General features: G+C 39.9%; 1 protein-coding gene across 1 annotated transcript in view; it reads right to left on the reverse strand.

The window, feature by feature from the left end:
• Positions 1 to 27,351, reverse strand: part of MCTP2 (multiple C2 and transmembrane domain containing 2) — a 105,970-nt gene that overhangs the window by 22,818 nt on the left and 55,801 nt on the right. The window contains exons 14-17 of the mRNA XM_075159860.1: positions 26,160 to 26,261; positions 25,342 to 25,416; positions 24,420 to 24,539; positions 1,025 to 1,147 (exon numbers count right to left, since the gene is read on the reverse strand). Of these exons, the coding sequence (XP_075015961.1) occupies positions 1,025 to 1,147; positions 24,420 to 24,539; positions 25,342 to 25,416; positions 26,160 to 26,261 (420 nt within the window). The remainder of the gene's footprint in view (positions 1 to 1,024; positions 1,148 to 24,419; positions 24,540 to 25,341; positions 25,417 to 26,159; positions 26,262 to 27,351) is intronic.

A 27,351-nucleotide genomic window follows, 5' to 3' on the forward strand; every position in this document is an offset into this window, starting at 1 on the left:
GCTGAAATTGGAGAAAAGCATTTCTTTCACCATTTGTTTTCAAATCAAGCCTATGTCCTGGTCTGGATAATGCAACTTTCCCTGTTTTCTACCAATCTTTCCACTTGGGAATGGATGAAAACTGAACTAGGAGCAACTTTTCTCACTAAAACTAATAAACCAGCTATTGATCTTTTTAATTCTAGGACATTATTTCTTTGTAGAAAATCCACTTGATTCATTTGGGTAAAGGTATTCTTCATGGGTACAAATGTCAATCATGTTTTTATCAAAAGTTAGAAGGAAGCTATTATTCGGCCTGTATTTCATTACTGTACTTATTACACATTTAAAAAACAGAATATTATGGACATCCATGAATTTACTGTCACTTCTAACTGTAATTACCATTCTTATGTAAGTAAAGACAGCGGTCAACATCAAACAGCATTTCATACCCCAGCAGTAGCACTTTGCCACACATGTTGTAATTACTTTTGTATTTAAATCTTCTTTTCTCCCAGATCAAGTTAAAAAACTGAAGGCTAAATTTCTGGGGGAAAAAAGCATTTGTCATTTAAAAGTGGGGGGTGGGGAGGAGGAATAAGGGCTTCTTAAAGTCTCAGATCACAGGACAAGGTTTAAAAACAACTAACTTCTCTTTCGGCTTCTATTGTCTTTCCTCTTCTGTGAATCATGAATCACCAGTGTGATGCAAAGTGTAACAGCAGCAGGGGCATGGGTTTTAGGGACTTGTCGCTTTGTAAGTCTTTCTTAATTTGACTTAGTTAAAAACGTTTGTAGTTATTTAGTAAGTGAAATCCCCCTCCTACACACTCTTGTCGTCTTCTCCTACTACTCTGAATGGTTTATTGCTTGAACTGAATCATGAAAATTGAGAGGGTTAAGGTTTCTTTTCAGTAACTTTGAAATAAAAATGCTGTTTAGCTATACAACTAGTTTAATACCATTAAAATGCATGACATTTTGCTCAAGGGCAAATTCAAGCTGGGGCTGCCAGAACTGTTACTGCCACTTTACTTGCCTGGGCATCTTGGGTGTTGTTGATCTTCCCCGTCGTGACGAGGGAGAAGTTGTATGCAAAGAGCACCAGCAGAGCCAGGGGCACCATGTACAGTTCCACGCTCCATACAGTGACCACAAATACCTGGGAGAAACAAAGCAGCAGAAGGGAATACATACAAGGGTTTAAAGAGAAAAACACATAAGAAAGCCTTTCAGCCATTTTCCCTATGTACATTCATCCCTGAATCTATATTAACCTCATTCATATTATTATTTTGGCGAAGAAAATCTGCTCGTAAAGTGTGCTCTCTTTCTATTCTGTTTGAAACCATTAGGCTGCCATTTGTTAGCTTCTCCTCCCCTGTATCTGGTGAAGCACAAGGCCATGAACATAAGGTTAGTGTGAAGGCTTTATTCACTCCTTCCTGGGACCCCCTCAAGCCTGAAAGCCCTTTGTCCTTAGTGCTAGTGAATAAAAACCCCACTTATAGAGGTAAACCTGCTCCACTTCATCAAACCCTAATTGCCAGGGGGTCTTTCACAAGCTAGAGGAGCGTTTCTTCCTCTTGTGCAACAGGAGCCATCCAGCTCCCTTGTCACTCCACAGGGGATGATCAGCAAATGCATCTTCACCATTAATCCACCTATGTTCTTGGCATAGTAGCACAGAGAAAGGACCATCACCTCCCAGGAGGCAAGGGTCAAGGTTGCATGTGATGCATTATGTTGGAAAAGGATCCAGTAAGCTTAGTCTCCATTCCCATACCCTTGCTATTTTTCAGCACAGCATATTCTGATTTCACTGGTTGCTTGGAGTCTCTCTGCCCAGAAACGGTATGAGTTTGTGCGTTGGGAGTGGTATCTGACAAAAGCCACTAATAGCAAAACCAGAAGCCAAATTGTGAAGTTCTGTTCTGCAAATCGGATCAGCAAAACATGTAACTAACATCATGGGCATTTAAATAGCACTTAGGATTTTTCAAAAAAAAAATGATGCCAAGCCAAACTGCAATCCTATCTTACAAGTACCAACGATACCTGAACGGACTCCAAGCTTGGAGTCGCTGGCAAAGTTAATAAACTAAATCCAGAACTGCCATAAAATGCATGTTGTGATCCCATTTCCTTTACTACTCGTACATAGTGTTTCCAGAAGAACTGCCTAATGCTGGTAGTAACTTGAAGCTATTTTAAACAATCTCCTTCAAAGACAAGGCACAAACACATTTATCTGATATTTCTTTCCCCAAAGGAACCTGGAATGATCAGAAACAAAAATCACATTTTTAGAATAATACACTAGGTGAAAAAGCGTCAGATCCAGTTAATGTACCTCAAACTGCAACGAAGGGAAAACTCTATGGGTGATCAGAAAGTTAAATCTCTACCTCCCTTCATCCTTGGCCCGTCAGACATGACATATAAAGGCAACGCTAGCACTTGCAGAATGGGATATTTATGGCAATGTATTTTGTGTTATGGACCTGAAAGTCTAACCACACTGTACCAAAAGAAGCACTTTCCACTGCATTCAGTGGGGTGAGAATTTATACCCCTACAAAACAGCAGCTGTTGTAACTTTTAAACAAAAAGACTTGTCTGACATCAGACAAATGGCCACTTAATATCTACCAGGGGCCAAACATAAACCAAGAAACAATGACTGTATCCGTAACCCTGCCCAAACAGCAGTTGCATTTTCTAGAGTGAACCTGATTTTATGTTAGCTGTTGCTATGCAAGGAATTAGACTGTCATCCTGTTCTTGGCATTTGTAGGCCAGTAAAACAATCTTTGAGATATATTCATGTATAAAATGGGCTGACATCCAGACACTATATCCCCATACTATTGATTTGCAGCATAGGAACGTAGAAGAGGATTTGGTTTTGATTTTTTTTTCTTTTTGATCCTGCTTTTCAACATACTAAAAAATTAGAAGTGATAATGATTCGAACAGCCACATTTCATATGTAAGCAAGGGAACAGAAACACAAGAATCCTGGCCAAGAAGGCACGGTACTTGATCTGTCTTACAGGAGTCTTGCATGGCTTTAGTTAATAAAGACTTCAAAAACTGTGATATTCCAAGCTAAAAAGTCTTCCATAAATGAAAAGTTATAACCTGAACAAGTTCCTCTGAAGCTATTCCAACTCCCTTGGATGAATCTCTACTTGCTTTGTAAGACAAAGTGAAGGTGATATCAGCTCCTGTCCTACCTCAAATGTCACTCTAAAGAGCAAGGACCTGTTATTGTACATATCTATACAGATATCTATCTCGGGTATATATAGACAGATAAAAATAGACACACACATATAAATCTATATCTGATCCTTATGTAAACTCCTTCATGGAAATTCGTATTGCCAGGTAATAATTCAAAACATTTGTTTCAGCCTGTTGGAGGAGGTTGCATTTACATCATCTCCCTGGGGTATTAGCAAACTCAGTCTTCTCCTAACGCAGCAAAAAGACTCCACCGGCAGTCAGCTAGGCAAAGTCCTACAGGAGTCAATGAAGCTCTTGAAGAACCTCTCTTCATTCATTCAATTGCAGGACTTGAACCAATTTTAGTGCATCTGTCACCATCCTATATGAACATCACTCTGCTCAGTTGCAAGTATAATACAACCTTGCAATCACAGGTCATTTAGGCAAGATACAAAATCAAGACCTTGGTGATTTTAGATCCAACAGTACATTTTGTGTATTATTAAGTTGCAGACCTTAAATAAAACTTAAAACTTAATTACAAAATCTCACTGTAGTCTCAATTGATAGCTGAGGCATACTGTCGCTTCCTTTCTAATGCTGACGGGTTAATCAGTTGCTGAGTTATAACTCAGACAGCGATGCTTTGATAGAGCTCCCGCATCCCCTTAAGAAGAGTTGCTTTACTGCTACCGCCGCAGTAGAGGGAACTTTCATTACTGTGACACAACACAGACACAAGACAAATTGATTTAGCTATTCAGAAATTATTTCGCCTCGGAGGTATGGGAAATGATTGCTGTGAACATACAGTACATAATAAAAGTTCTGAGGGTGTTTATAAAGCGAATAGAAATCTTTCTGCATTCTAACAGCCTTTTGAGTAGTTCTGCAGCATCAGCTTTCAAAGCAGTTCCCAAACAGGCCCATGTCCTATTTTATCAATTCTCATGCAGCTCCCTGACACTGACTACAGCATCAGCAGCCCCGTGACAGACACCCACTCCTCAAATTATAAGGTTCTCAATCACGCATGTTTTTATTTTCTCCCCAGCGATACTTTATGCCTGGGAGAAGCTCCTGCATTATCCTCCCTAAATTATTTTCTTAGCAATACCTTTTGCCAAAACTCGAGAATGGTTCAGCTGCTGATGTATACAATGGCTATTGCAAGGAACAGCATCTTCTTGATTTCTTGTAATCCCTACTCTGTCTTTTGCCTAATACATAGGCTGGTAAGGGAAGACATTAACAGGTTCAGATCACTTGCTCAATACCACAGAAGTCAGGGACAGAATCCAAGCCCCCGTTTCAAATGATCTGGTTTTAACAAATCATACTTTTCTCACAATATTTCACATCATCGTTAGACCAAGTTCTGTCAGACACAATCCATTACATCATTGACACCTTTTCTGCTGGGCTTCATACTGTGCATGAGAGAAGTTAAAAGGATAGTAGCCAATTTCTAAAAAAAAAAAAAAACCACAACCTCAAACTAGCTTTCTGTGTTACTTCTTTTAATGCAATTTGAGAGTATAAAAGCCTATTATAAAACAATGATCAAAAGAGAAATGAGATAGACATATCTAGAGGGCAGGAAAAAAAAAAAAGGAGCTCTTGAAACTAATGTTTAGACTAGAGTTCTACCTAGAAGAGAACAGCAATATCACAGCCTTGGAGGAAGGACCACTTGATTTCAGCTGATTAATGTGTTGCTATTTCAAAGGGGCTAATAACTACAAGTTAAAGCTCTGGAGGTTTGGAAGCAGTTTCATCTGAAAATCATTGAAGAGGGGTCCAACTCTTCCTGTCAAGAAGCATGGAGTTTGAACAACCATGAGAGTGGCCCTTTTGACAGCAGTACAAAAGATGAGAGAAGGCAGTCTCAACTGAAAGTAAAAACAAACCCTTAGAAACACGTTTCAAATCTGGTTTTTCTGCCCCTCTGGTTCCAATTTAGGATCTGACTATTAAGAACAGATTTTAGACGGGTGTCTACTAAAGTATGCCCATAAAACATTTGTCACCAGCAAACCCACGGTCATGGGATAGAACAGTTTTAAGGGGTTTAGAAAACCAGCATTAGATAGGATTTTCTGTGTAATTTTTCTACACAATAATTATAAATTTTTTTAACTCTAAAAAACAGGCTCCTTTTGACCTGGTAAGTCTTTGTGGAGAAGGAAAAGATGCTGTGTTGTGGGACAGAATAATTCTTGGAAAACAACAGTGATGGGAGAAGGAGAGAGATGCATTCCATCAGATGGAAAAAATAAAAGTGAAAGGAGATTAAACGCATGCAAGGAACCTATGGTAAAAGGTTATTTTCTCAGCCAGCGTAGGCTCCAATGCTAATGAAATGCCTCATCAGCAGAGCTGTGAAAAATATTATTCGAAACTCCAAGTTTCAAAACCACACACAATTTAATTCAACTCTAAACTACTAACAGCTTCGTCAAAAGTTTCTTCGCAATTTATAAACACAGTCTATGCAATTCATGAAGTCAGGAGAAAAACTTGAGCTGATACTGCTGTGAATGTCCAAGTTATGTTTTGAACTAAACCAAAACACTGATTTTGATCTGAGACACAAAGACGTACTCCCCTTTATTTACAGGGGAGAGGAATTACATATTTTTAACTTATCTCTGGGTTATGTAGTCACAAGTTGCCATGTACGCACAAATAGACTCTATGAAAGAGGAAAAAATTCTGCAGCTGAATATTCAGGGACAAACTCTCCAGCATTTTTTTTTTTTAAGCTTTCAGTCCCTCTGCCCCAAACAAAATACAGGATATTAGCCAATAACGTAAGATACTGGCTCCCCAAAAGGGCATTCGAATCCCTTGGAGGCAATAAGCCTGTCGACAACAAATTATTTCTGACAGATACTTATTCCTGCCCTCAGAAAGGGAGAGTAAAAGAGTAGAGGAGAGAACGAACACACTCGCTCAGAGCAGGACATCTGTGCCTATGTGTGTATCTATCGGTATATAAAGAGGTATCTCTTCCAGATACGGGCAATATGGATGCATGAACACAGCGGCGTTGAGCCCGCGCTAACAGAAATCAGGGTACACGGTGTGGGCTCAGCAGTAACGAGGCTTGTGCTCTTGGGCTGGCTCGTGCATTGGACTACTGAGAATATTAAAAAAAGCAGCCTATAACAATCATGGAAATTAGTCTAATATAGCCCCACCTCAGGGCATGGCAAATAAAGGTTGAGGCAGTCACGTAGCATGTATTTCCCACTAAAGTCTCTCTCCCAAAGATTTTTTTTTTTCTTTTTTAAGAACAGATCCTCTTCCAAAGATGCGTTCCAGAATCGCTCCTACTAATAGTCTCCTTCCCACCTCCGTACAACGCCCTCTCACCGTGCCATGCTCAGCTGAGAGCGCCCTATGCCACCAAGCTGGAGCTCAAGGAGGGGTCGGTTATGAGCAGAGTCGCTTCCTCATTGCGATGCAATAACGAAGAACGTGGCAGGAAGAGAAATTATACTTAAACAAACTGGCACTGTCAGAAGAAACCTATTTACTTTAGATTCAATTTGCTTTTTGTGTCTCCAGCAAAAGAACGCAGAGCATCTCAACAGCGGTATGAAACGTGCGCTGTATTGAACAGCGATGACCAAAATCAAAAATGACCTGAAGGAACAGAGGTCTTTAAATATTTATGCCACATTACAAATTATCTCTGCGTTGCTCCACACATCAGCGTACAAGTTACTAATTTTTTAAGGGTGTATCACAGGCAAAAAAGCTTAGGTCTTCTACACAAGCTCTCTGTTGCAAGCGCAAACACAGTTGGAATCTTAAAACAAAGACAGACACACAAAAAAAATCCACCTAAACAACCCAAAGCCAAACCAAAACATGAAATTTTGCCCCAAAATAACTCAGTCTATAACATGCATGACTGTACAGAATTGAGAAGTAGGAATAAAGGATACGTTTGTACAATTTGCTACCATGTAGATCTTCCTGATTTTTTTTCAGAAGAGGGTTTGGATAACAGAAACAACGTGGCCACGTTTGCCCACCTCAGTCGTCTGCGTAGGCTAAATGACACAGCTCCAAAGCCACGTCCTGCTGCCACACCCACTGTCCCGTCCCTGCTTGTCCCAGCTGCGGCTTGCCGAGAAAGTGGCCCAGGATGAGGTTAAGGGGGGGAAATCTATAGTGCAAGGATGCAACAAGGAACAGGAGTGACAGAATAAAGCCTTCGAAGGAAGGAGGCAGGAGGATAGGAACTATACTCATCAGGGTCACAATTTTAACACCGGTTTGAACATTCAAAAAGAAAAGGAAAAAAAAACCAATGTCCCCCACTCCCAACAAAATAAAACATAAAACAACCAACAAAAAAAATCCCTGAAGAACATCTGAAAAATCTCATACTGTTTAAGGGCCTTTTTTATCACTGTCTGGTTTAGACTCTTCAGGGGGATCTCATTTTCTTTGCTGCTGCTAGGAAGCAGAAACTTATTTGTGTTTTAAATGAAAGCTGTGATTCATGTGCAATCACAGGACTCTAAGAAATGGCGCTTTAAGAAAAAGCATGTTATCCTGCAAAAGTCACAGCGAAATCAGAAGAGTTGACAATATTACAATCTGTTCTCCACCATCCTCTTGGGACACTGCTGTTGGTACCTTCATCAGGGAAGGTTGGGATGCTACGCTTAAGACTGCAAACCCTTACAAAATGTCCACACTCTGAGCCTGAATTATTTTTGTCATTAACATGTTCAATGGATTTATTCGTTACTCATAACAATGCCTGGAATCAGAAAGAGATAAACAACAAGAAAATAAAATCAAACCAACTCAAAGGTGAGGGTTTTCCTTTATTTTGATTATTTTGATTACATTAATGAGATTAGCCAGCCTAGGAAATTAAAAAGAAGATCCTTAGAGATCTTTCTTTAATGAGGGGTCAGGGCAGAGCCGCTTGGTTCAAGTTTATTTCACTGAACTTATCACCTGTTAAGTTTATAAGTTAAGATTTATATATTGCATCCCAGATATTTGAAGGTTATCTGTCAAATTGGTCTGGATGACAATTTTCAACACAAAAAGGTGTGTGTCTGTGGGTGTCGTCTTTGTCCTTTGAGACACGTACATTTAAACCCCAAAGTCTAACAGCCCACCCCAAGTCTAACGGGGAGCCTCCATGCAGCTTGCTTGTGGCTGCTACTTTCTCTTCATCCCTAACCCCAAAGGGGTTAATCAAAACAACACCAACTACAACACCACAAGTTTTGGGTTCTATATTCATGTACGTACAACAGCTTTAGAGTAAAAGACTTCAAATCCTTTTAGGCTGCAGACACTGAAGAAATAGCTGTTTGCTAGCTTGCTGACTGGTCTAATTTTTCCCTCATGCTTTTATCTAACATATTTTACATTTCCTGTGCCAAGTAAAATACAGTTAAGACCCTCAAGCAATAAAGTTTAAAATTGAAAAAACAGGGAAAAAAATATTACAACAGTCTTCTATCTTTTGGGGTAATCCGCTGGGAGTGGGTCAGGGGAATAAATCTGCATGTTATTTCTAAAGGGGTAACTATCACAGACAAAGGCAATGGGGGAAGATCCTAAAACAAAGCAGGGGTGGCATGCCAAAAAAAAAAACCTCTGTTGTTTTATATTGTAGCTAAATTAAATGATCATTTTTATCTCTAATGTTTTGCTTTGTTTATCAGCAGGGTCATAGTTTTGGAATTACTCTCATACAGAAAGTTATGATCTATTTGCAAGGAAGACAGGCATTAGGCAAGTTAAAAGCCTGATCTTATAGTAAATAATTCTTCCAAAAAGTGTCAGAAAAAAAATCTGTGCTATTTAAAAGGAGGCAAAAATGTAGGTTAATTTTATTTATTCTGGATAAGGTGAACACCTTAAAAGGGTCACGAAAAAATTCATCATTAGCTGAGCTGATAAATGTCCACTTAGTTTGGAGACATATTTGTTCACACTGTGAGGAACATTAGCAGTGAGGGTCAGATGGTGACGTAATTGTACAGCGCGTGGAAAGAGTATTTGGTCGAAGTGTTCTTTAACTTTAGGCTCTCAACATTGGGTTACAATTGGTAGCAAACGGGAGGCTTAACCGATATTTTTAAACTACTTTAATGACTTCCTCCTTCACGTTCGTACTGTGTATTAGGGCTGAATGAGCAAAGGAAAAAGGGCTCTCTAATAAAGCAAATATGTTTAATTAGACTTCACTCAGTGTTCAGAGGCAGGAGGATCGCACATAAGGTTACTTCCCTGGCAGTCTCCAACTATGGCATTAAAACAAACACAAACAAAAATAATCAGATTTCAGTAAACTCACATAAATGAGAAATAGATGCTTGTACACACTAATGCTGCAAAACTGTCTGGAACCTTCTTTTCTGAAACCTCCAGTCCTAAAGAAATGTTTCCAGAGTGAAGCAGAGCAGAAGGAGCAAAAAAAATTAAATTAAAAAAAAAAAAAAAGAAAAATCCCAGTCAACCCAGGTCACAAAACCAGAAATCTAAAAACACCTATAAAGCACATATAAAGCAGCAAGATGACATCCTTTCAGGCAAAAAATTGCAGATTATTCTCTTTCCTTATGCTGTACATGGGATTCTCCACCACAGCCCCACGCTGGAGCCCCGAAGGTCTCTTCACCTACCTGAGACCCCTTTCCCACAGTAAGAGGAGAGCAAAAATCGTAACTGAACCCCAGCCCTCCCCACACCTGACACACACACCAGACACCGAGAACAGGGAGAGGGATTACCACACACTTAAACAATTTCAGCAGGTTCATAATCTGCAGAGTGACAAAATTGCTGCATTACAGAACAAATGCATGAAGACGTCTGGGAGACTTACTGCAATTATACCCTAAATACGTTACTATTGTAAGTTAGCAACAACAGCAGCGACACAAAAAAATCCTAAGCATTGACAGCATGACTATGTAATAGAGGTTTTCCACCAGCAGACCTCTAGCATCTTGCTTTCCAAAATACAGAACAACCTAACAAAAAAAAAAAAGTTGCAAGACTCTTGCAATTTCAGGCAGCTGTTCAGGTAAAACTAAAGCCAGAAGATTGTTTATTTTAATAAAGCTATTATATGTGCAGCTCCAAATTAGGAATGGCAGGAGACTAGGGGATGCCTAAACCATCACCACCTGTTTGCCCTGAAAATCAATTAAAGTCACACTATCACAGCAATCCCTTCTTAGCTAATAAAAGTTATACAGCTTCAACGTGCGACTTCAGGTGCTTCGTGGGAATGTGCCTGAAATTTAAATCCTTAGTCTCACATTACTTCGATACTAAACACAACTCTGAACTAACCACTGTAAAATTTGCCTTTTTGGGGTTAGAGAAGGTGTTAAGGGAAAAGAGATCCCGAACTGCTGTTCTGATGCAGTGGATTGAACCAATATTCAGTAAATTCTAACAATCCAGCCAAGAACATTATATAGAGTTTTAAGTAGGAGAAAACTGAAGTCCTTTATGACACATGCCTGTTCAACATATTCTGTGCTGCAGAACAGATCCAACTTTACAAGTTGAAAGCAAGGGCAGTAGAGACATCCCAAGTGTTTTAGTAATTAAACGAATATGCATAATGAACCATATGCCCAAAGGGCCTGTTCTTCATGTGGGCCAGATTTTTGTTTGAATTTTTAATTTTTATATACAGATGAAACATTTCATGTAATATAGCAACAGTGCAAAGGAACATGCTATGCAGGAAGGGAAGGAGGAACTACCCACGTGAGAACGATCAGAATACACTTGATGAATTCTGCTCCTCAATTTCCGATTCAGAGCCAAGAGGGCTTTTTTTTTTTTAAAAAAAAAAAAGAAAAGAAAAAAATCCTTTTCTCCTTTGAACAGCTGTATTAGTCATCTGCTCAGAGTCTAGAAAAGAGGCATTAAATGTATGTATCTTTATATAGGTCATATTTATACATTTATATGTGTGAAATGGATTATATACACTAACATATTTAGATGCTGCAAGACTAGCAAAAACACAGACAGTATCTCAAATTAAAAAGCTTCTGATCCACCAGAAAAAATAACTACGGAATGACTCTCTGCTCGGCAGGACCTGTCGTGTTGTGTGAGCTGCGCTGAAACAGGACACACTCACATCTGTCTGTGAAACAGGAACGGACATTTTTAAAAAGATGGGTCAAATTCCACTCGCGTTACAATAACGTTACCCTACTGTCAACGTGAGGATACCGTGGCCTTGTTGCAGAAATATTAAATCTTCCCAATTCTCCGGGGGTTGAGCCGTGCTTCTCCTTTCTCACATTCACCTTTTTTCATCCCTTGCTCTTAAAGTGCTTTTCCAAGCACAAGCAGCATCCTTTGCAAACATAAGCCGTTATAATAGGTTAGTCCTCTAAACCAGCAGCAAAACTATTTGGCGCTGATTTTCAAATAGCTAGACTGCAAAATAATAATCTGGTTCTTTTAAGTGGTTCTGACACTGGACAAATTTCTATTTTGCTTTGTAAAAACCAGTGATGGGGGTCAAGCACCTGTCAGTGTGGACATGCTGGCTAAGCAGCAGAAAAGCTTTCCTGCATGAGCTTTACCATGTTTTTGATGGTTTTTTTATACATGATTTAGGGTCTGTGAACCAAGGGAAACCCAAGTACTTACCAGACTTAGTGAGGGAAAGGCAAATTTTGGGGTAAATAGCAAAGAGTGCCTCACAGTAACTCCGATTTAGCGCTGCGGTTGGATAAATAAGCAGCACTGCATACAGCAGCAGTGGCTGTTACACCCACGGACTCGGTACCGTCGGGATGCGGTGGGGAAGCACCAGCCATGCCCTAAGGGATGCAGACAATAATCTGATCCACTTCAGAATTGAAAGGGTGACTTTTCATCGAACTCGGTGAGTTAAACTTTTCGTGGGACTTTGGGAGTTCTCATCACCAAATGTAAATGGAATGGCACGTAAGAGCGATCTGGTCCCCAACCCTTAAAAGTATTTAAAAGCTGAAATAACGAAGTTGTAAATAACGGCATTCGTTGCTCTCAGTCCTAATTCAGGGTTCGTGCTTTTGACATTGCCTGGTTTACGTGATCTAGTGGTCTCCGTGGAAAGACAGATAAACTTCAACGGCTGTCAGAAGACAAAAATTGACAAGGAGCATCACCTTTCCCGACTGTTTAAATCCTTTAAGGAAGTGTTGGAGCAATTAGAGAGGGAGTCTAATCTTTGCAGAGTGCATTAACACTCTCCGACCTCCCAGACAATAGATCAGACCTCAGACACATAATGCTTCCCTAAGGCTTTTTAACCAGAGCATTTGATCTCATAGTCACTCTGTATGCGTTACTATAGGTATCAGTGTGTAAGACAGCATTCATTGCCCACTAAAGGACTACTATCTCTGCTAGCATTCATACAACCTTTAAAATAGAAAGCAGGAAAGCCATCACAATGCATGCCGTTACAGAAGTACTACTTCCCAGAAAAAAAGAAAACAAAGAAAAGAAAAAAAAAGATTAAAACAATCCAGAGTAACTCTGCAAAACGTCTTCATTTTTATTAATCTCATAGTTCCTTTCTACCGCCACTGCTTATTTCCCAGCTTTGGAAGATAAATCTGTTTTTTTTTTTAAAAAAGCATAGATTAGGTTTTTATTCATAGAAACAGTTATCTAATCATAATTTCAAAATACTTCATTTCTTAACCCCCATGGAGGGACTTGAGGGGAAGGGAATTAGGAAGACAGGTCTAGTTTATTAAGGAAATTGAAATACATCATTGCAAATAATTTTCCCAAATGTGTACACAGAAGTATCTGGGGAAGTTTTCTTAACTGCTAGAACAAGTCATCATCTAATTCCTGATGGGCATGTTCGGTGTTAAAAAAAAAAAAGCTAATATCACTGTATCCATTATGCATTTCCCATTTAATATTCTAAACATTTTAAGAAAATTTGCTTAGTGCTTTTTTTTTTTAATGGAATTAGACTTCCTTGCCATCATGTTTTGACAGAGGCCATGTCTGAACAGTTCTCGTATGGACAATACATAATGGGGTTTTAAGACCAGCTAACTGGATTCCCACCCACTGCTAAATAACGGTGCTGCAGTCTCACTAAGCAGTGGGGATTTTCCCCCCACGCAATGTATTTGAGGTACAGTGCTAGCTAACAATACTTTATATGAATCTATTAATACTTTGTATCAGCTGCAGGATTTTGTTTTACTTTTCTAGACCCACAAAAAGTGCCTTCTGTGAAGTACCTGCATTACAAATAGTTTTTGCTGCTGTTTAAATGGGTATCTCAAATTTGTCAAGCCAAGTGCATCACAAATAACAAAAAGGTCACATATACCTAGTATATTTAAAAACAAACAAGCCTTCAAAGTCAAAGCGTAATGCAGTTATTTCTAATCTGAACAAACAATAGAATACATCTAATGAAAGCTGACAATTGGCTTTGATACAGAGCTGTGCAGCTCCTCTGTTCCATTAAAAGGTGAAAGCTGAAGGAAAGTACAGAAGACAGCGACTTCTCCCGAAAAGCAAGTAGAAAGTTCTGAACCTGAGCTAGTAGAGTAAATAAAGGCTGTTTTAGTGGAGACTTTTGCTCACATATGACACTTATCTTTCAGTAAACGTGCTGACTTTACACGGGTAATGTTAAGGCTAAAATAAATCAGCATATTAGAATAGGACAAAACACTCCGTGTTTTACATATTTATTAACACTTCTCAAAATCACAACACTGCCTTTAAAACAAAAAACCACCTGAAACAAAGCTAAGCTTGACTGCAGTGTGGATGTCACAATTAAGATTAATAGAGTTAATTTTCATGAAGTGGTGGGGGAAGTGATCAAAACTCTGTTGATGCTACTGGTACCAGTATAATCTTTTACTGTGGCAGTAGTCAAATTTATTAATAATTAATAGTACAGATTTTTTTAAAAATCAGAGTTCTGGGATTTTGCAGTTATCCCATTGCTCCAGCTTTATTTTCCAATGAATGCTGAAAAAAATGGAAGGGACATATTCTTATTTAGGGTATTTTTCTTTTTATTGCTATCCTTAAACAACCTGAGAACTTCCTGGTTGCTTAAGACTAACCACTAAGTCAAAGCACGTCTTAGTTGTGAGTGGAGAAGAGTAAAACTAAAAGAGAACAGGCTTTTAAAAAAAATATATTTGCTCTGTAGCTTCTATACTAATTCCCTTTTATTTCAGATCTTGTAAAGGATTCAACTCTTTCTTATTTTTTAAAAAAAAAAAAACAGGAAAAAAAAAAAGCCCCACAAGAAGTAGAATACTTTAAGAGAAACCCCTCAAGGTGCATCTGTCTCCATCATAAAACCAAAATGTTGCATTACCTTCAAATAGGAAATTTCTTCCAGTTGTCAAGATTTCTGCAACTGGTGTTAGATTAGCGCTGAGAGAACGGGTGAATTAAATTAAAAAGAAAATAGTTCAAGCAAGAGAAAGAAAACCTGCCAGAAAAATGCGAGTCAAGCCTGAGTGCCAGAGCTGGCTCATTCGTGAGGGCCCATCGCCACCTACAGGATTTTCCTCCTCTTCAGGAAACCTGCTACTCCTATTCACACAGGATTTGCCCCAAAATGAGGATGGAGATTTTGAACCGATGTTAAATAACACCGGTTTGCCGAAGTTAATGGAGTTAGAGTGATTTAAACCACCTACAGACATGTCTCTACTTATTCCCTCGTTTTAGAAGAATAAAAACTGCCTACATGTTTCAAGGGAATGCGCTGTTCTAAGCTTACATCTGTGTTAAAAATAAAGGATGTGCCTTTTTAAAAATTTAAAAAAAAAAAAAAGAACAAAAAAAATCACAAAATACTGATAGGTTTTCTCCACCAATGACAAGGGAGATAATAGTCAACATCTACAATCTTTCTGTAAAACTAAGTGCTTTAAAGCACTTTCTAAGAGGTGCCAGGTCAAAGTAATGTGAATAATGAGACAAAACCAAGCAGATCCTGACTGAAAGAAAATCAATACACCTGGGTTCTGGGGGAAAAAAAGCACATACTAAGTAAAGGAATTTTAACTTTTAATGACAATTTCACTTCCTAATACATACCCTTTTCATAATAGATACCATGGGTTTCCTACCTCCCCCCCCCAGTTTGGGTTGAGCTGTATATACCTTTTTCCATACAGCTTGCATAGTGCAAATCCATGCCAGACTTTGGGAACTTTACACATAAGCTTCTCAAATTCTGGTATTTCCTATAGTGGTGGGTTAGTAGCTTCTCTCTCACGCTCCTCTTTAATGAGTCTCACACCGATGCAGCATTCATTAAACTTAGAATACTAATTTCACTTTTGTTTATGCCATTTCTAATCTATGAATAAAGTGAACTTTCAGGAAAGGCAACAAGCAAATTGGGAAAAGACAAGTGACTGGATCCTGATATGGAATATTGTCTCTTTAGGACCAGATAAGCTAGCAAATGGTTACAAATAAATTCCTGTTGTTTTTCAATCTACCAGTCAATTGATAAGAATTACAAATTACTGCTTTCTCACAAATTCAGAAGATGCTCAAGACATTTAATCTGAAGTTCCTCTAAAGAATCTAAAACTGCAGAAAGAAATACACCACAAGAGAAAAGCCAGCTTTCAGGCAACGTACACTTCAGTCTTTCCCACATTTTTTGTAGCAAATTCCTAACATTGGGATGTAGATTTATAAGGTAACAGTAAGAATCATGAGCTAAATTCACCTTTGGCATATGCAAGTTTTGCAATTCCATCAAGAGTAAAGGAACCAGTGCTGCCTTCATGGATATTGAATTTGTTTTTTTATAAAACAGTTAAATAATAGTCAAAGACAAAACCCCCCATAATTAAATGCTCATCTGTGATTAGTCTCACAGCTAGGAGAACACAGCACATCTACTAATGTGTGGTTAGAAAGAGGAGTTCAGCAATGTTAAATATACAAATAAAACCAGCAACAAGCAAGAGTACAATTTTACCCTGCCAGACAAAGCAAAATAAATACAAGATACCCAAAAATAAACAGAAAATGTACAAAACAGCATAAGATCAACAATAATCTCTTACAAAACTTCAGAACTTCAAAAGACACAAGACGTTAGATATTAGGGAAGAAAAAAAAAATGGGCTTCATAAATCAAACAGTTAAAGTACGAAACAATATAGCAAACTCCAGCCAGACCACAAAGAGGGTTCGCTCTTCATAAACATCAGATCAGGCAGCTAAAATTATTACCAAAGCTCTCTTGTAACTGTCACCTGTGGTGGGTATAATTACAGGCTACTGCTGCAAGCACGCCCACGTCATATGGCAATAAAAAGACCTACAGCTTGCCAAGACCCGGCAGACAATGGAGAACACACACCACCTGACGAGAGCCCAAAAAGATCAGCCAGGGAGACTAATAAAAATGACAGCTTCGAAACAAATGACAAAGCTTCAACCACAAAAAAAAAAAAAAAAAAAAAAGGCAATATCAAATTAGCTGGAAAGGCAAGCGCCGAGCAGAGTTCTCCAACAGGTCACAACTCGAGCAGAAAGCCAGTCAGAACTGTTTGCGGATGCCTTTAGTTCGGGTTTTAGCTATAAAGAGCCCTTTTTCAGTAGTTTGGGTTTTTTTTTTTTATTAGATAAAATTTTTTGCACATTTGGGCTTGGCTTTGTGGGCTGTCATTAGATAGCCAAACAGATGAAAACTACGTATTTCTAATCCAGTTCTGGAGACAGACAGCGAGGTAGATACCTGTATCTTCGCGCAGGCACCTTCTAAGGATACATCTATATACTATAACAAAGCTGAATTTCTTTCTCATCGCCTTAATTCTTCACTGGATGCCTGCATACACATTCCTGCTGACCAGCTGTATGGAGCTTTATCCTCCAGCAGATCTGGACCTTCCGCTGCATACGCTGACTATAAAGTTTAACACACACAACCAAGGTATTAAAAGGTTTTATCATCAAGTAAAAACAACGTAATGCAATTAAAGAGGGAGAGGCAGGGATTTGGGTCTCTCTCATTACAACGTGCGAGGGAATCGTGTGATGCATGCAAGTTTTGAGTACACAACACAGAAAGCACTACTGTTGCTCAAAAATATGAGCACAGCACAGACTTAATTTAAGAGGAAGCCCCCCAACCCCGAAAGCAAGGGACTCTCTATACAGGGTAAGTGCCTTGTTAAGCAGGCCCATAGGAAATGAATATTACCCCTCAGATGCAAAATATGGGTTTGTTTTTATTTTTATTTTGGAACATTTCACTGGTAAAAAGCAAATCCCCAAAAGCCCTGAGCTGGAAACATAAGAACATGTATCCTTTTTAAAGTTAAAAAGGATATTTGTACTGGTCTCTGCTCAGCTCCATCTCACCCCGACTCCAAAGCGTCAAACTTTGCTTTTTAAATCTTGTTTATCGTGTTGTCAAGCTTCTAAGTGGTTATTTCCCTATTAACTTTGTCCTTGTTTGTTCTTGCATTTTTGAAAGAGCTGGAAATAACATGTGTTTACTTTGCTGTGTGTCTCTCAGCATCATCAATATCACTGTTGCTATTCCAGGAATTTTAACTGCTGCAGCAAAGCAAAGCCTGGGATCTCAAACTTAAATTGTATTCCCCTCAACCACAGAAGAATAATACTGGAAATGTAAAAATTGCTGGGAGAAGGGTAAAACCATCTCCTTTAATTGTCTGGAGGAGCCTTTTTCTCCGCTCAGCAGTTACTCGCATGTGTCAGGTAACGTGCTCCTAACGGCTCTGCACGCACAAATGGTGAGTTTTCACAGGCGCTGCCATGAGCGGCGTGGAGGAAGCGGGATGTAAACGTTTCCTCCGTCATTAGGAAAATGCTTTTACTGGGATATAATAGCTCACAATAAAAACATACTTCTGATCCCGCCTTTTCACTGGAGTTCAAGACAATAATTTTAAAGATGTGCCTTTGCCAGGGATTTACAGAGGGAAAAAAGGGAGGAAATATTAGGGGCTCTGAAGAATTACTTGCTAGTTCAAATTCTTGAAACCCTGCCTTTCACTGCTCCTCCAGCACTAGCTCTAGCCTTAAATATGAACAAATTTTTTTACCAGAGTGTTACTTTACAGCTCCTCTATGCAAATAGGAACTGCATTCGTCCCTTTGCCGACTGCTTCTTTAAAACTGTAGCAAAACACAAGCTGCAAATGGACTGAGAAAAGCCCTTAGCAAAAGCTCCACAGTAAAGCGGAAGTAAAGACCATCTCTTTTGCATTAATACTTTTTTTCTTTTTTCTAAGCTTTTTCTTTTTCCAAGTTCCCTATTCAGTGTTTGAAGAATACTCATTCTTCTCTCTTTAGGATTACATCTATTCATTTTATTTAGCTTTTTAATGTGGAGACATTTTAATCTACCATTACTTTAATGCTGTTCCCGAATAGTTTGGGAACAATGATTTATATTTCGTCTTCAGTTATGAGGATGAAAAAAAAAAAAAAGGGAGGAAAAAAAAAAGGGAGGAAAAAAAAAAGGGAGGAAAAAAAAAAGGGAGGAAAAAAAAAGGGAGGAAAAAAAAAGGGAGGAAAAAAAAAGGGAGGAAAAAAAAAGGGAGGAAAAAAAAAGGGAGGAAAAAAAAGGGAGGAAAAAAAAGGGAGGAAAAAAAAGGGAGGGAAAAAAAGGGAGGAAAAAAAAGGGAGGAAAAAAAAGGGAGGAAAAAAAAAAGGGAGGAAAAAAGACGATACCCTTCTCATCAGCTGCACATGCAGTTATGGCGGGGTGGTTTGTGCTTTGTATCAGGGAACGGCTCATTCAAAATCAGTGGACAACTCATGGGGAAAATAAGAAAGTCTTAGGGAAGCTCATGTGAGAGTACATCTTCCTTCCCCACTCTATAGAAAAGTGAATTATTACCATCTACCAGTAAATGATGAGCAAAGTCTCAATGAAAATTATCCTCTATCCTCTGCTTGGTATCCAGAGGTCCAAGAGATGCTTGGTGACTCGGTCTCTATCCTAAGTTGTTTGGATTTCATAGCTGTTACTGGTCTCCCTTCTCCATAGATTCCTCATGTTCCCTGTTAATCTTTTGTCCCAAGAATTTCCCTTATTGATCTATAACTCCCCTCCCATCAAGGGGAAAAAAAATAAAAAAAAAAATCCCTGTGTTGCAAAACAATGCACAAGTTAAACTGGATGTTTTACCCGTATATTGTTGTCATGTCCAGGGTTGAATTATGCTTAGAACAAACAGGACTGGAACATTTTGTGTTTTGCTTGGGAAAGTCTAACTATAACATGCAAGAGACACTTGTCCACATGCAGAATGAAAGATTTACCCCAAGTAAACTCCAGAGGGCTTAGATTTTGAGTTAACAAACATCCTTCCTGAGAGAAAAGAACATTTCTCTTTTACTGATAGGCAATTAGCAATTTTAGAGGACACTGTCAACAAGCTAATGGCCTTTTGCCTGTAGGTCATCGGTATAAATATAGCCCAGCTCAACAGGGATTAAAAATTGTTCATGTCTAATAAGAGGGTTGGTGTCTCCTCTATGAGATAAGTTTAACTGGGCTCAGATCCAGCTCCCATATCGCAAGCTTAAGTGGCAGCATGTTAAATGGCACACTCAGCAGAGACGCCCAGAAGTTCATGGGCTGCAGAGTCTAACTTATCTCACTGCTGCTGTCCCAGATTAGGACTGAAGCAAACCGGGACAGTAATGCACATACGCGCAGCCTCCCCCAGCTTGCCCTGTGACTCCTCAGGCTTCCAGTTCCCACAGCCCAAGAGGCCAGCGCCAAAAAACAGGGCATCCTCCAGCTCTCTCTGGATTGAAAAAGCTTTGGAGATCTTAATGGAGAAGGGTGCCAAAATCTCACCTCTGCAGCAAGGAGCTCAAAATCTTAAGTTTGGGTTTCCTCCTGCATCCACAACCCCCACCAGCTCTGCTGGGCATCCAGAAGTCCCAGGGCTTCCCTACTCTTCCATCAGCTGGCTTTTTGGGAAGCCCAAACTCCTCCAAAATGATCCCACGCCTGTCATTGTCCCAGCTGCCCACCATTAAATACCTGCAGTCAGTTTGACCAGAAACTCCACATTTCCAACACATTACGTTGCATCACCACATATTCCTTCCTTTCCTCCCGGTACTAACCCATCATAAAATAATTACCAGACACACTGCAATGTCACTGCAAAATAAATAAATACTACCTGTGCGTGCTGCATTCCTTGTCCGGCTGACCCAGGCTGCCAGCTAGGGCTGAGCCTGAAAAATAGCTCCCACCTGTACCCACCCTGGCAGCAGCCTTGATTAGCAAGAAGCCTAAATCTGATACAGCGGGACATGCTGCCAGTAAAAATGAAGTATGCTGGCATGGGTGAGCGTGCAGGGACCCTGAAGCAAATCAGCAGCGAGCACTGCCAGTCACACCAGCGGTGCTATGGTGGCTGGTTTCCCATCATTTGCCTGATCCCGTCAGCGTCTCTCGCAACTATCATGCAAACTTTAAAAAAAATGTATGATAGTAAAAATTCCAGTCAATATATCCTTTTAATTTGCACCAGATTATAGTTTTTTTTAATGCAATTACTGTAATTTCATTAAATGACATAATTACCATTAATGCAGAGAAAACTGTCAATAGAAGGTGTAATTACGTTGTATAAAATCACAAGCACAATGTGCAATGATGCATAATTCCTCCTGAAAATCATTCTGTGACTAAAATTAACTTTTAAAATATTTTTAAAATACATATTGTACAGTAAGAATGATTCAGTTATTATGGACCTACTTCCACAACCACGGAAGAAGGGGGAGGAGAGCAGGCAGGGAGTGTTTGCATGTGGAAGGACCAGGAATTCAGTTTAAAAGTGCATCAGAAAGGTAAGAACACAAGTTTTCATATGCACGAGTGGGAAAAACAAACAGCTTATAACCACAGAGATATACAACGTGACTTGGGAGCAGATACTCCCCTAGGCACATTTCACTACGCAGCTCCAGCATTTTGAACACCAGTAACGCAGCGTGGAAGCGATGTCTCAATGGAGAAAGGTGTGACAAGAGGAAGCAGTGATGAGGACCAGGCTAAAAAACCCACAACATTCACCCTGGAAATTGGGAACGAATTGTCCAGGGTAGGTTATGGAGAGTGTCAGGCACACGAGCAGAACCATACAGGGATGCGCTAGACTACGTCTCTGGGTATCTTCAAAGTAAAGACCTTTTTGAGAGGCAAGTTTCAGTCAAAATGTAACATATCACAGAGATGACTATATCAAAATTAAATAAACAGAGTAGAATGCCTGAAAAGCTTTTTAATCTTAAAAATCTGCAAATCCCCCCAAATCCTGAATTGATGCAGGAGAACAGACGGACAAAGTCTTTTAAGATCTCTCCTGGTATATGAACACTATTAACTCTACAGGCAACATTTTCCACATGTGGGAATATTCCTGATATTCCCAGGCAGGCACAAACATGTGTGTCCATTTTTCACACCAGACCAACAATGAAATGTACACTATAAAGAACGCAGAAAACCCACATGTAACTCTTTCCTCTGACCCAGGATGTTTTTTCTAGAATTTGTGCAACACAATTTGCACCAAACCCTTTGTGCACAGGGCAAATATCACCAAAAGTGAAATTTTGCTTTTCACCTCACACCTCCCTTTCAACTGTCTTTCCAAAACCTCTAAACCTGAAAAATTTCTGATTTTACTTGTGCCTGAGCAGGCCCGATCAGCGTCCTCTGTGCCTATACAATCAGATTAAAATCGCAGAATGCTGATGAAAAATATGATTTCATTTTTATAGCACAAAAAAGTTAATCTACTCACATGTTCTTGGATCATCTCCTCTCACCATTACAAACTAATAAAGAAATTTAGCTTGGGATGATGTATCTTATAAACGCAAAAACATGGTGATAGCATTTTTCTCATTCACTTGTGCCCTGCCAGTGCTGTCCTCTTTCCTCCCTCTTTATCTGTCCCTCTTTCTCTCTTGCGCACCCAGAAGCAGCAGCTAATGTCCTTGTCACACACGCGAGCTGTCAGCACTAATGGGGAGGGAGGTGCACTGTAATGAAGACTAAAACAGGAAGGCGTAAGATACCACGTCCTCGCCTATTGCCATGCCCTGATGATCTCACAAATATTTCCTTCTGTCTGGCAGTGTTTTTTGACTGATTGCTTAAGAAAACAGGGTTCACATGATTATGCTGTCTGCTTGTCTTCCTCCTCCTCCCTCCCTTTACTCCCCCTTGGAGGAAGGGGCATGGGCTACCTGTAGAGGGAAACCAAGGGCGATACAAGAGGGGAGGGGGTCCTAAGGACCACCCAATCTCTGGGATTATCACAATGAAGATATGTGGAATATGTAGAATATGGTCACAAGGGTTATTGCCAGTGGCCCAAGGGACAACATCTAAGAAAAAAAAAAGGGCATTTTATGGTTTGAGGGCCCGGCTGGCACTTAAGCTACCAACCGTGGTTTCACGAACCCAGCTGAGAAATGGGTGAGAAGCTTTGTGCATCTTCCTCGCCTCTGGTGTCCAGTAGCAGCCAGAAGCGGGTCATCAGTAAGGACAAATATGGTACAGGCTAAGCTGATACAAAGCCAGGTACTAAAGGTATAGAGATGTTGCTTGCTGGGGAATGATGAGTTTAAAAACGCGGTATTTGGTACACCTTTTATTTAACCTGTTAAGAGTGGATTTTACATACAGATTGGGGCAGGGAGGAACACTTCCAAACTGTTCCTAAGTCTAGAAAACTGAACTTCACAGCTGTAAGTTCACAAGTATTTTGGTGCAAAATCTCTTACGAGCAAATCTCTTAAATACATGCTTAGATTCTTGCTGTAGGGTGATGGTAAGACATATGTCCCTCCCTTTCTTCCGGATTTGACATATGTCCCTCCCTTTCATCCAGTTCCCTCGTGCACAACCATAGAGCTCCCTTGCACAGCAAGGTACTAGCCACTCTGCTCTCCACCAGCTCTTGAACCATTAACTTTAGATAGGATCTAAATAAGCTTCGAGCAACAGGAAGAAAAAAAAAATACAGAGAAAAGACCCTCTCATCCTACCTACTCTTATGTGCCAGTCATCCCTCTAACCCGCAGGGTGAAAGACAGCTCCTCCGTCTTTGCTCTGAGCTTCTTTCAATCAGGGATGGTCCAACTTTACTCAACTGTAGCAAATACACTGTGTTTTCCTCAAAAGAACCTTTAAGAGACTTATAATTCACAGACAGTAAAAGGGGGAGAAATCTTGGAGATGTGGCTGTTATTTTGCTTAATAAACACTCAACTCAAAAACTTTCTTTCTGCATGCTGGACCACCACAAAACGATTTTGCAACCTTTAATGACATGCCAAACATTTCAAGCATGAAGAAAATGTCACACCGCAGAATAAAAAGCAGGCAAAACCTTTTTGTGCTTGAGTGGATTATGAGAAAACTGCAAATGGGGTGTTTACTACCAAAAGGAAAAAGGAGAGAGCTGAAAAGTGGGACAGGCAGGTGGAGAACTTGGCTTTTTGCAGAGCGCAGCAGAACTCACTGACCAGCCTTTTTCTTTTCTCTTTTTTTTTTTTTTTTTTTAAAGCAAGGTATTATTACCGTCAAGAGAACAGATTTGCAACAGGCGATGTCAGCAGAGCTGCTTGCGTGCCACAGGGACATGGGCATAGCAGGCATTGACAACCTGCAGCAAAGTGCCGCCTCATTGCAATGGAAGATGGATCACCCAAACCAAAGGCATCTCCCTGCATCACCCTCTTGGCCACCACCTCCCTGCTTTCCTACCATCCACTTGCCATATTTTAATTAAAAAAAAAAAAGGAAGAAAAAAATCCAGAGTCATCACACGGTCACAGCCTTTACAGGGTGGCATCACCCACCGCGGACACGGGCATCCTCAGCGCTCGGGGCAGGCTGGTGAACACCTCTGCACCGAGCAAGGAAAGGCTGTTCCCGAAGGTCTAATTTCCATGCCCATCAGGCCCAACGTGGCCCAAGCTGCCTTGAAACCTGCAGCCCTGCAGCCATGTAGCTACAAAATACCAATAACAGCAAGCGATAAAGGGCTTTATGCCGGTGGAGAGGAACGAACGGTAACACTCAAGGTCTTACATCATTTAGCCTCATGCAATAAAAGAAGAAATCCACTTACCACAAATGCTATCACGCTCTTTACCGTGGACTCCCAGAGAAAGCAGCTCCGAAGGAATTGTATTGTATTCCATATTGCCATGGTGATTTTTTTCACGCGATCAACATTTCTTGATAAGATCTGATAAATATTGAGTGGGAGGAGGGGAGGAGAAGAGGAGTTTAATCAAACACTCTAATATCCTACTATTGCTTCAGAAACAGGGATAATTTAAGCTACAAAAGCATGTCAGGGCACATATTACAAATAAAGCCTCTATTCCAGAGACACACTCCACTCCTGTCTACTTTCTAATTACACCCAAACCCTCCAGATTTTCCTCATCCCTTAGAAAAAAAGAAAAAGAAAAGAAAAAGCACGTCTTGATGTCAAAACTAAATAAAACAGTAACACAAACCTACCTTCATTCCCCTTCAATTCTCAAAATACAGCAAGCTCTCAGGAAAAGGGCCAGAGAGAACGTAATCAAAACACTGAACCTCTTCTCTACGTGTTTTAGATTAGTCCGGAGAAATAAATAGGGAATTTCAGTCTTATTATAGGGCACCTTTATTTAAAAAAAGGATAATGGCCATTGTTCTAAAATCCTATGGACTTCTTAAATAACTAATTCAGACCTGGTTTCTTCCTTCCCAAAGAAAGGAATAAGGCTCTCGTTGAGCTTTAGGTGCTGCAAACTGTGCAACATCCACAGCTATAATTTTCCCCACTCTGAAGCATGAAGCAGAACTACTGATGCAAACTAGATCAGAAAGCAATTTCATGTTAACACAAACAAACCTTTTAATATATACAGAAATACACCGAATTTACATGTGTTCGGCATTTTATGCATAAAGAGCTTTTGTTCTTACAACTGTGCTACAGCAACTCAAATCTTTCCGAAACAAATGTGAGAGCTTAGCCCAGAGACTAGCTTCACCTTTTTAGAAAATTTGCGGTTCTCCTCAGTGAAGCGCTTTTCTCGGGGCCTGAATGTTCTAATACTTGCTTTTACCTAAGGAAAAAAAAAAAATATTAAAAAAAGATGTCAAGATGTCATGTAGTTTTAAGTGCATTATTTCAGCTTTGTATCACCAGTGTTGATTAGGAATTTCAGGATCTTTCACTCTTTTCAGCCTCTACGCGACTTAGAAGGAGCTGCTAGGAAAAAAGTGGACGAATTAAATCGGGCAAGGCTGGACTCACTTCAGCAAAAGCAGAGCTGCGGCACAGCCCACGATGCCCTTAATAAATAGGATTTAACTCGGTAAAAGGCTGTAGGGCATAAACAATTGAGACTGACTCAGCCACCTAAAAACTAAGTGCACCATGTCCATGCCTCATTAATTTTCCTGTCAACACCCTGGGAAGAGAACATCGTGGGTCAGCTTTTTGGGGAAGAAGTAGGTGTTAAAAGTAATGTATAATAATCTAAACATTAAGCCTTTTTTTGACGGTTGCAAATGAAGCCTTGGCGTGCGGTAATCGTCCCCTCCTTCCTAAGGGGGCTTGTGGTCACTGTCAGTCCAAAAATGCCCCTGCGTTGTCCCATCCACCCGGAGGGGCCACCACAGAGCTCTGATGTCCCAACACTTCTCCACCCATGGGGTGAAACACCCCTCCACCACCAGATGCAATCAGGTCGGGGCTTTTCCTGCTTGGCTCCTGGTTGTTAAAGCATCATCCCCCACCCTCGTCCTTGCAGATTCACACGTTTCTTACACCAGCGATAAGCAAAGAGAAAATATTTCAACTTACAGGATTAAATAGGACATCCAGCTCCAAGTAAATTACTCCTTTTGAAGCACGTTCCAAGTCTTTATTCTTCAGCGTGTAACAACTTTGTTTACCGTTTCTAATCTATAGTTTGGGGGGGGGGGGGGGGGGGGGGAGAAAAAGCATCAATATTTTCCTGGCTGTAATTCACAATATAATTTAAAGACACTACAAACAAATAGATAAATAAATCGCAAGCACAAAAAACCCCCTCCCCAAACCCTGATAATATACTTGGAGCCTGAAATACAAAATGACCGTTGGATTAGAGACCTATAAAATTGCAGATTAAATCTCTTATGGTTCAACTTTAATTTACAGACCTTGTACTTTATAGTAGAGCAGCGCACGCAATAACCAGTCTGAAAATTCTGCCCTGGAAGCCAGTGAGTTGATGGGAAGTAATCAGCCTCCGTTATTACAGGTTTAAAATGGGATTTTCCTTCCAAAGTTCAGGAAAAGAGCCACAAACAACAACTTACCTACCTATTACACACTCCAGTACACGAACCCACTTCTTAACGCTTAGTTTATTGCAAGGTTGTCAAATTATCATCCAGGAAACAACCACAATCCAAAGAAATTAATCAGCTTAAGTGGAGCGAATGCTAATGTAACAAATGTTCAAAATTAACTAATTCGTGTAAAAGACTTCTCCCCCCGCTCCACCTCTGAATTTCAATACCATTTCTATGCTCTAATCTGCCGGTTGGCCCTATCGTGTTAAACGTCTATTAAAAAAAAAAAAAACAACAACAAAAAAAACCTCCCTCACCATTTTGTAAATTATTTGGCTCAAATCAAAAGCATTCTCTCTTCAAAAAGTGATGGCAGAAATGTATTTATTATACACAGTAGGATATGTATTGATTAAACATTTGGCTTTTTAGGAAGCAGACCAGTTAATTCTAAACAGCAGTAACATAAAAAACTGCAGCTTACCAAAAAGCTACATTCAGGGACTGTAATGATCAAAGATTAAAGATAACGGAGGAAATTTGGGGGCATGAAATTGCAACCATATTTAAAACGGCTATTGCTGCTCTGGCATTTAGAAGAGGCACTCATATAAACCATAGCAGAAATGAGTAAGGGGAGGGGGGAAAGGGCATAATGGGAACCAAGTGATTTCACGAGACAAGGGAAAGGTCACTTCCCTTCCCAATGTTGCTCC

This window comes from Calonectris borealis, chromosome 11 (assembly GCF_964195595.1).
Source record: "Calonectris borealis chromosome 11, bCalBor7.hap1.2, whole genome shotgun sequence".
Lineage (NCBI taxonomy): Eukaryota > Metazoa > Chordata > Aves > Procellariiformes > Procellariidae > Calonectris > Calonectris borealis.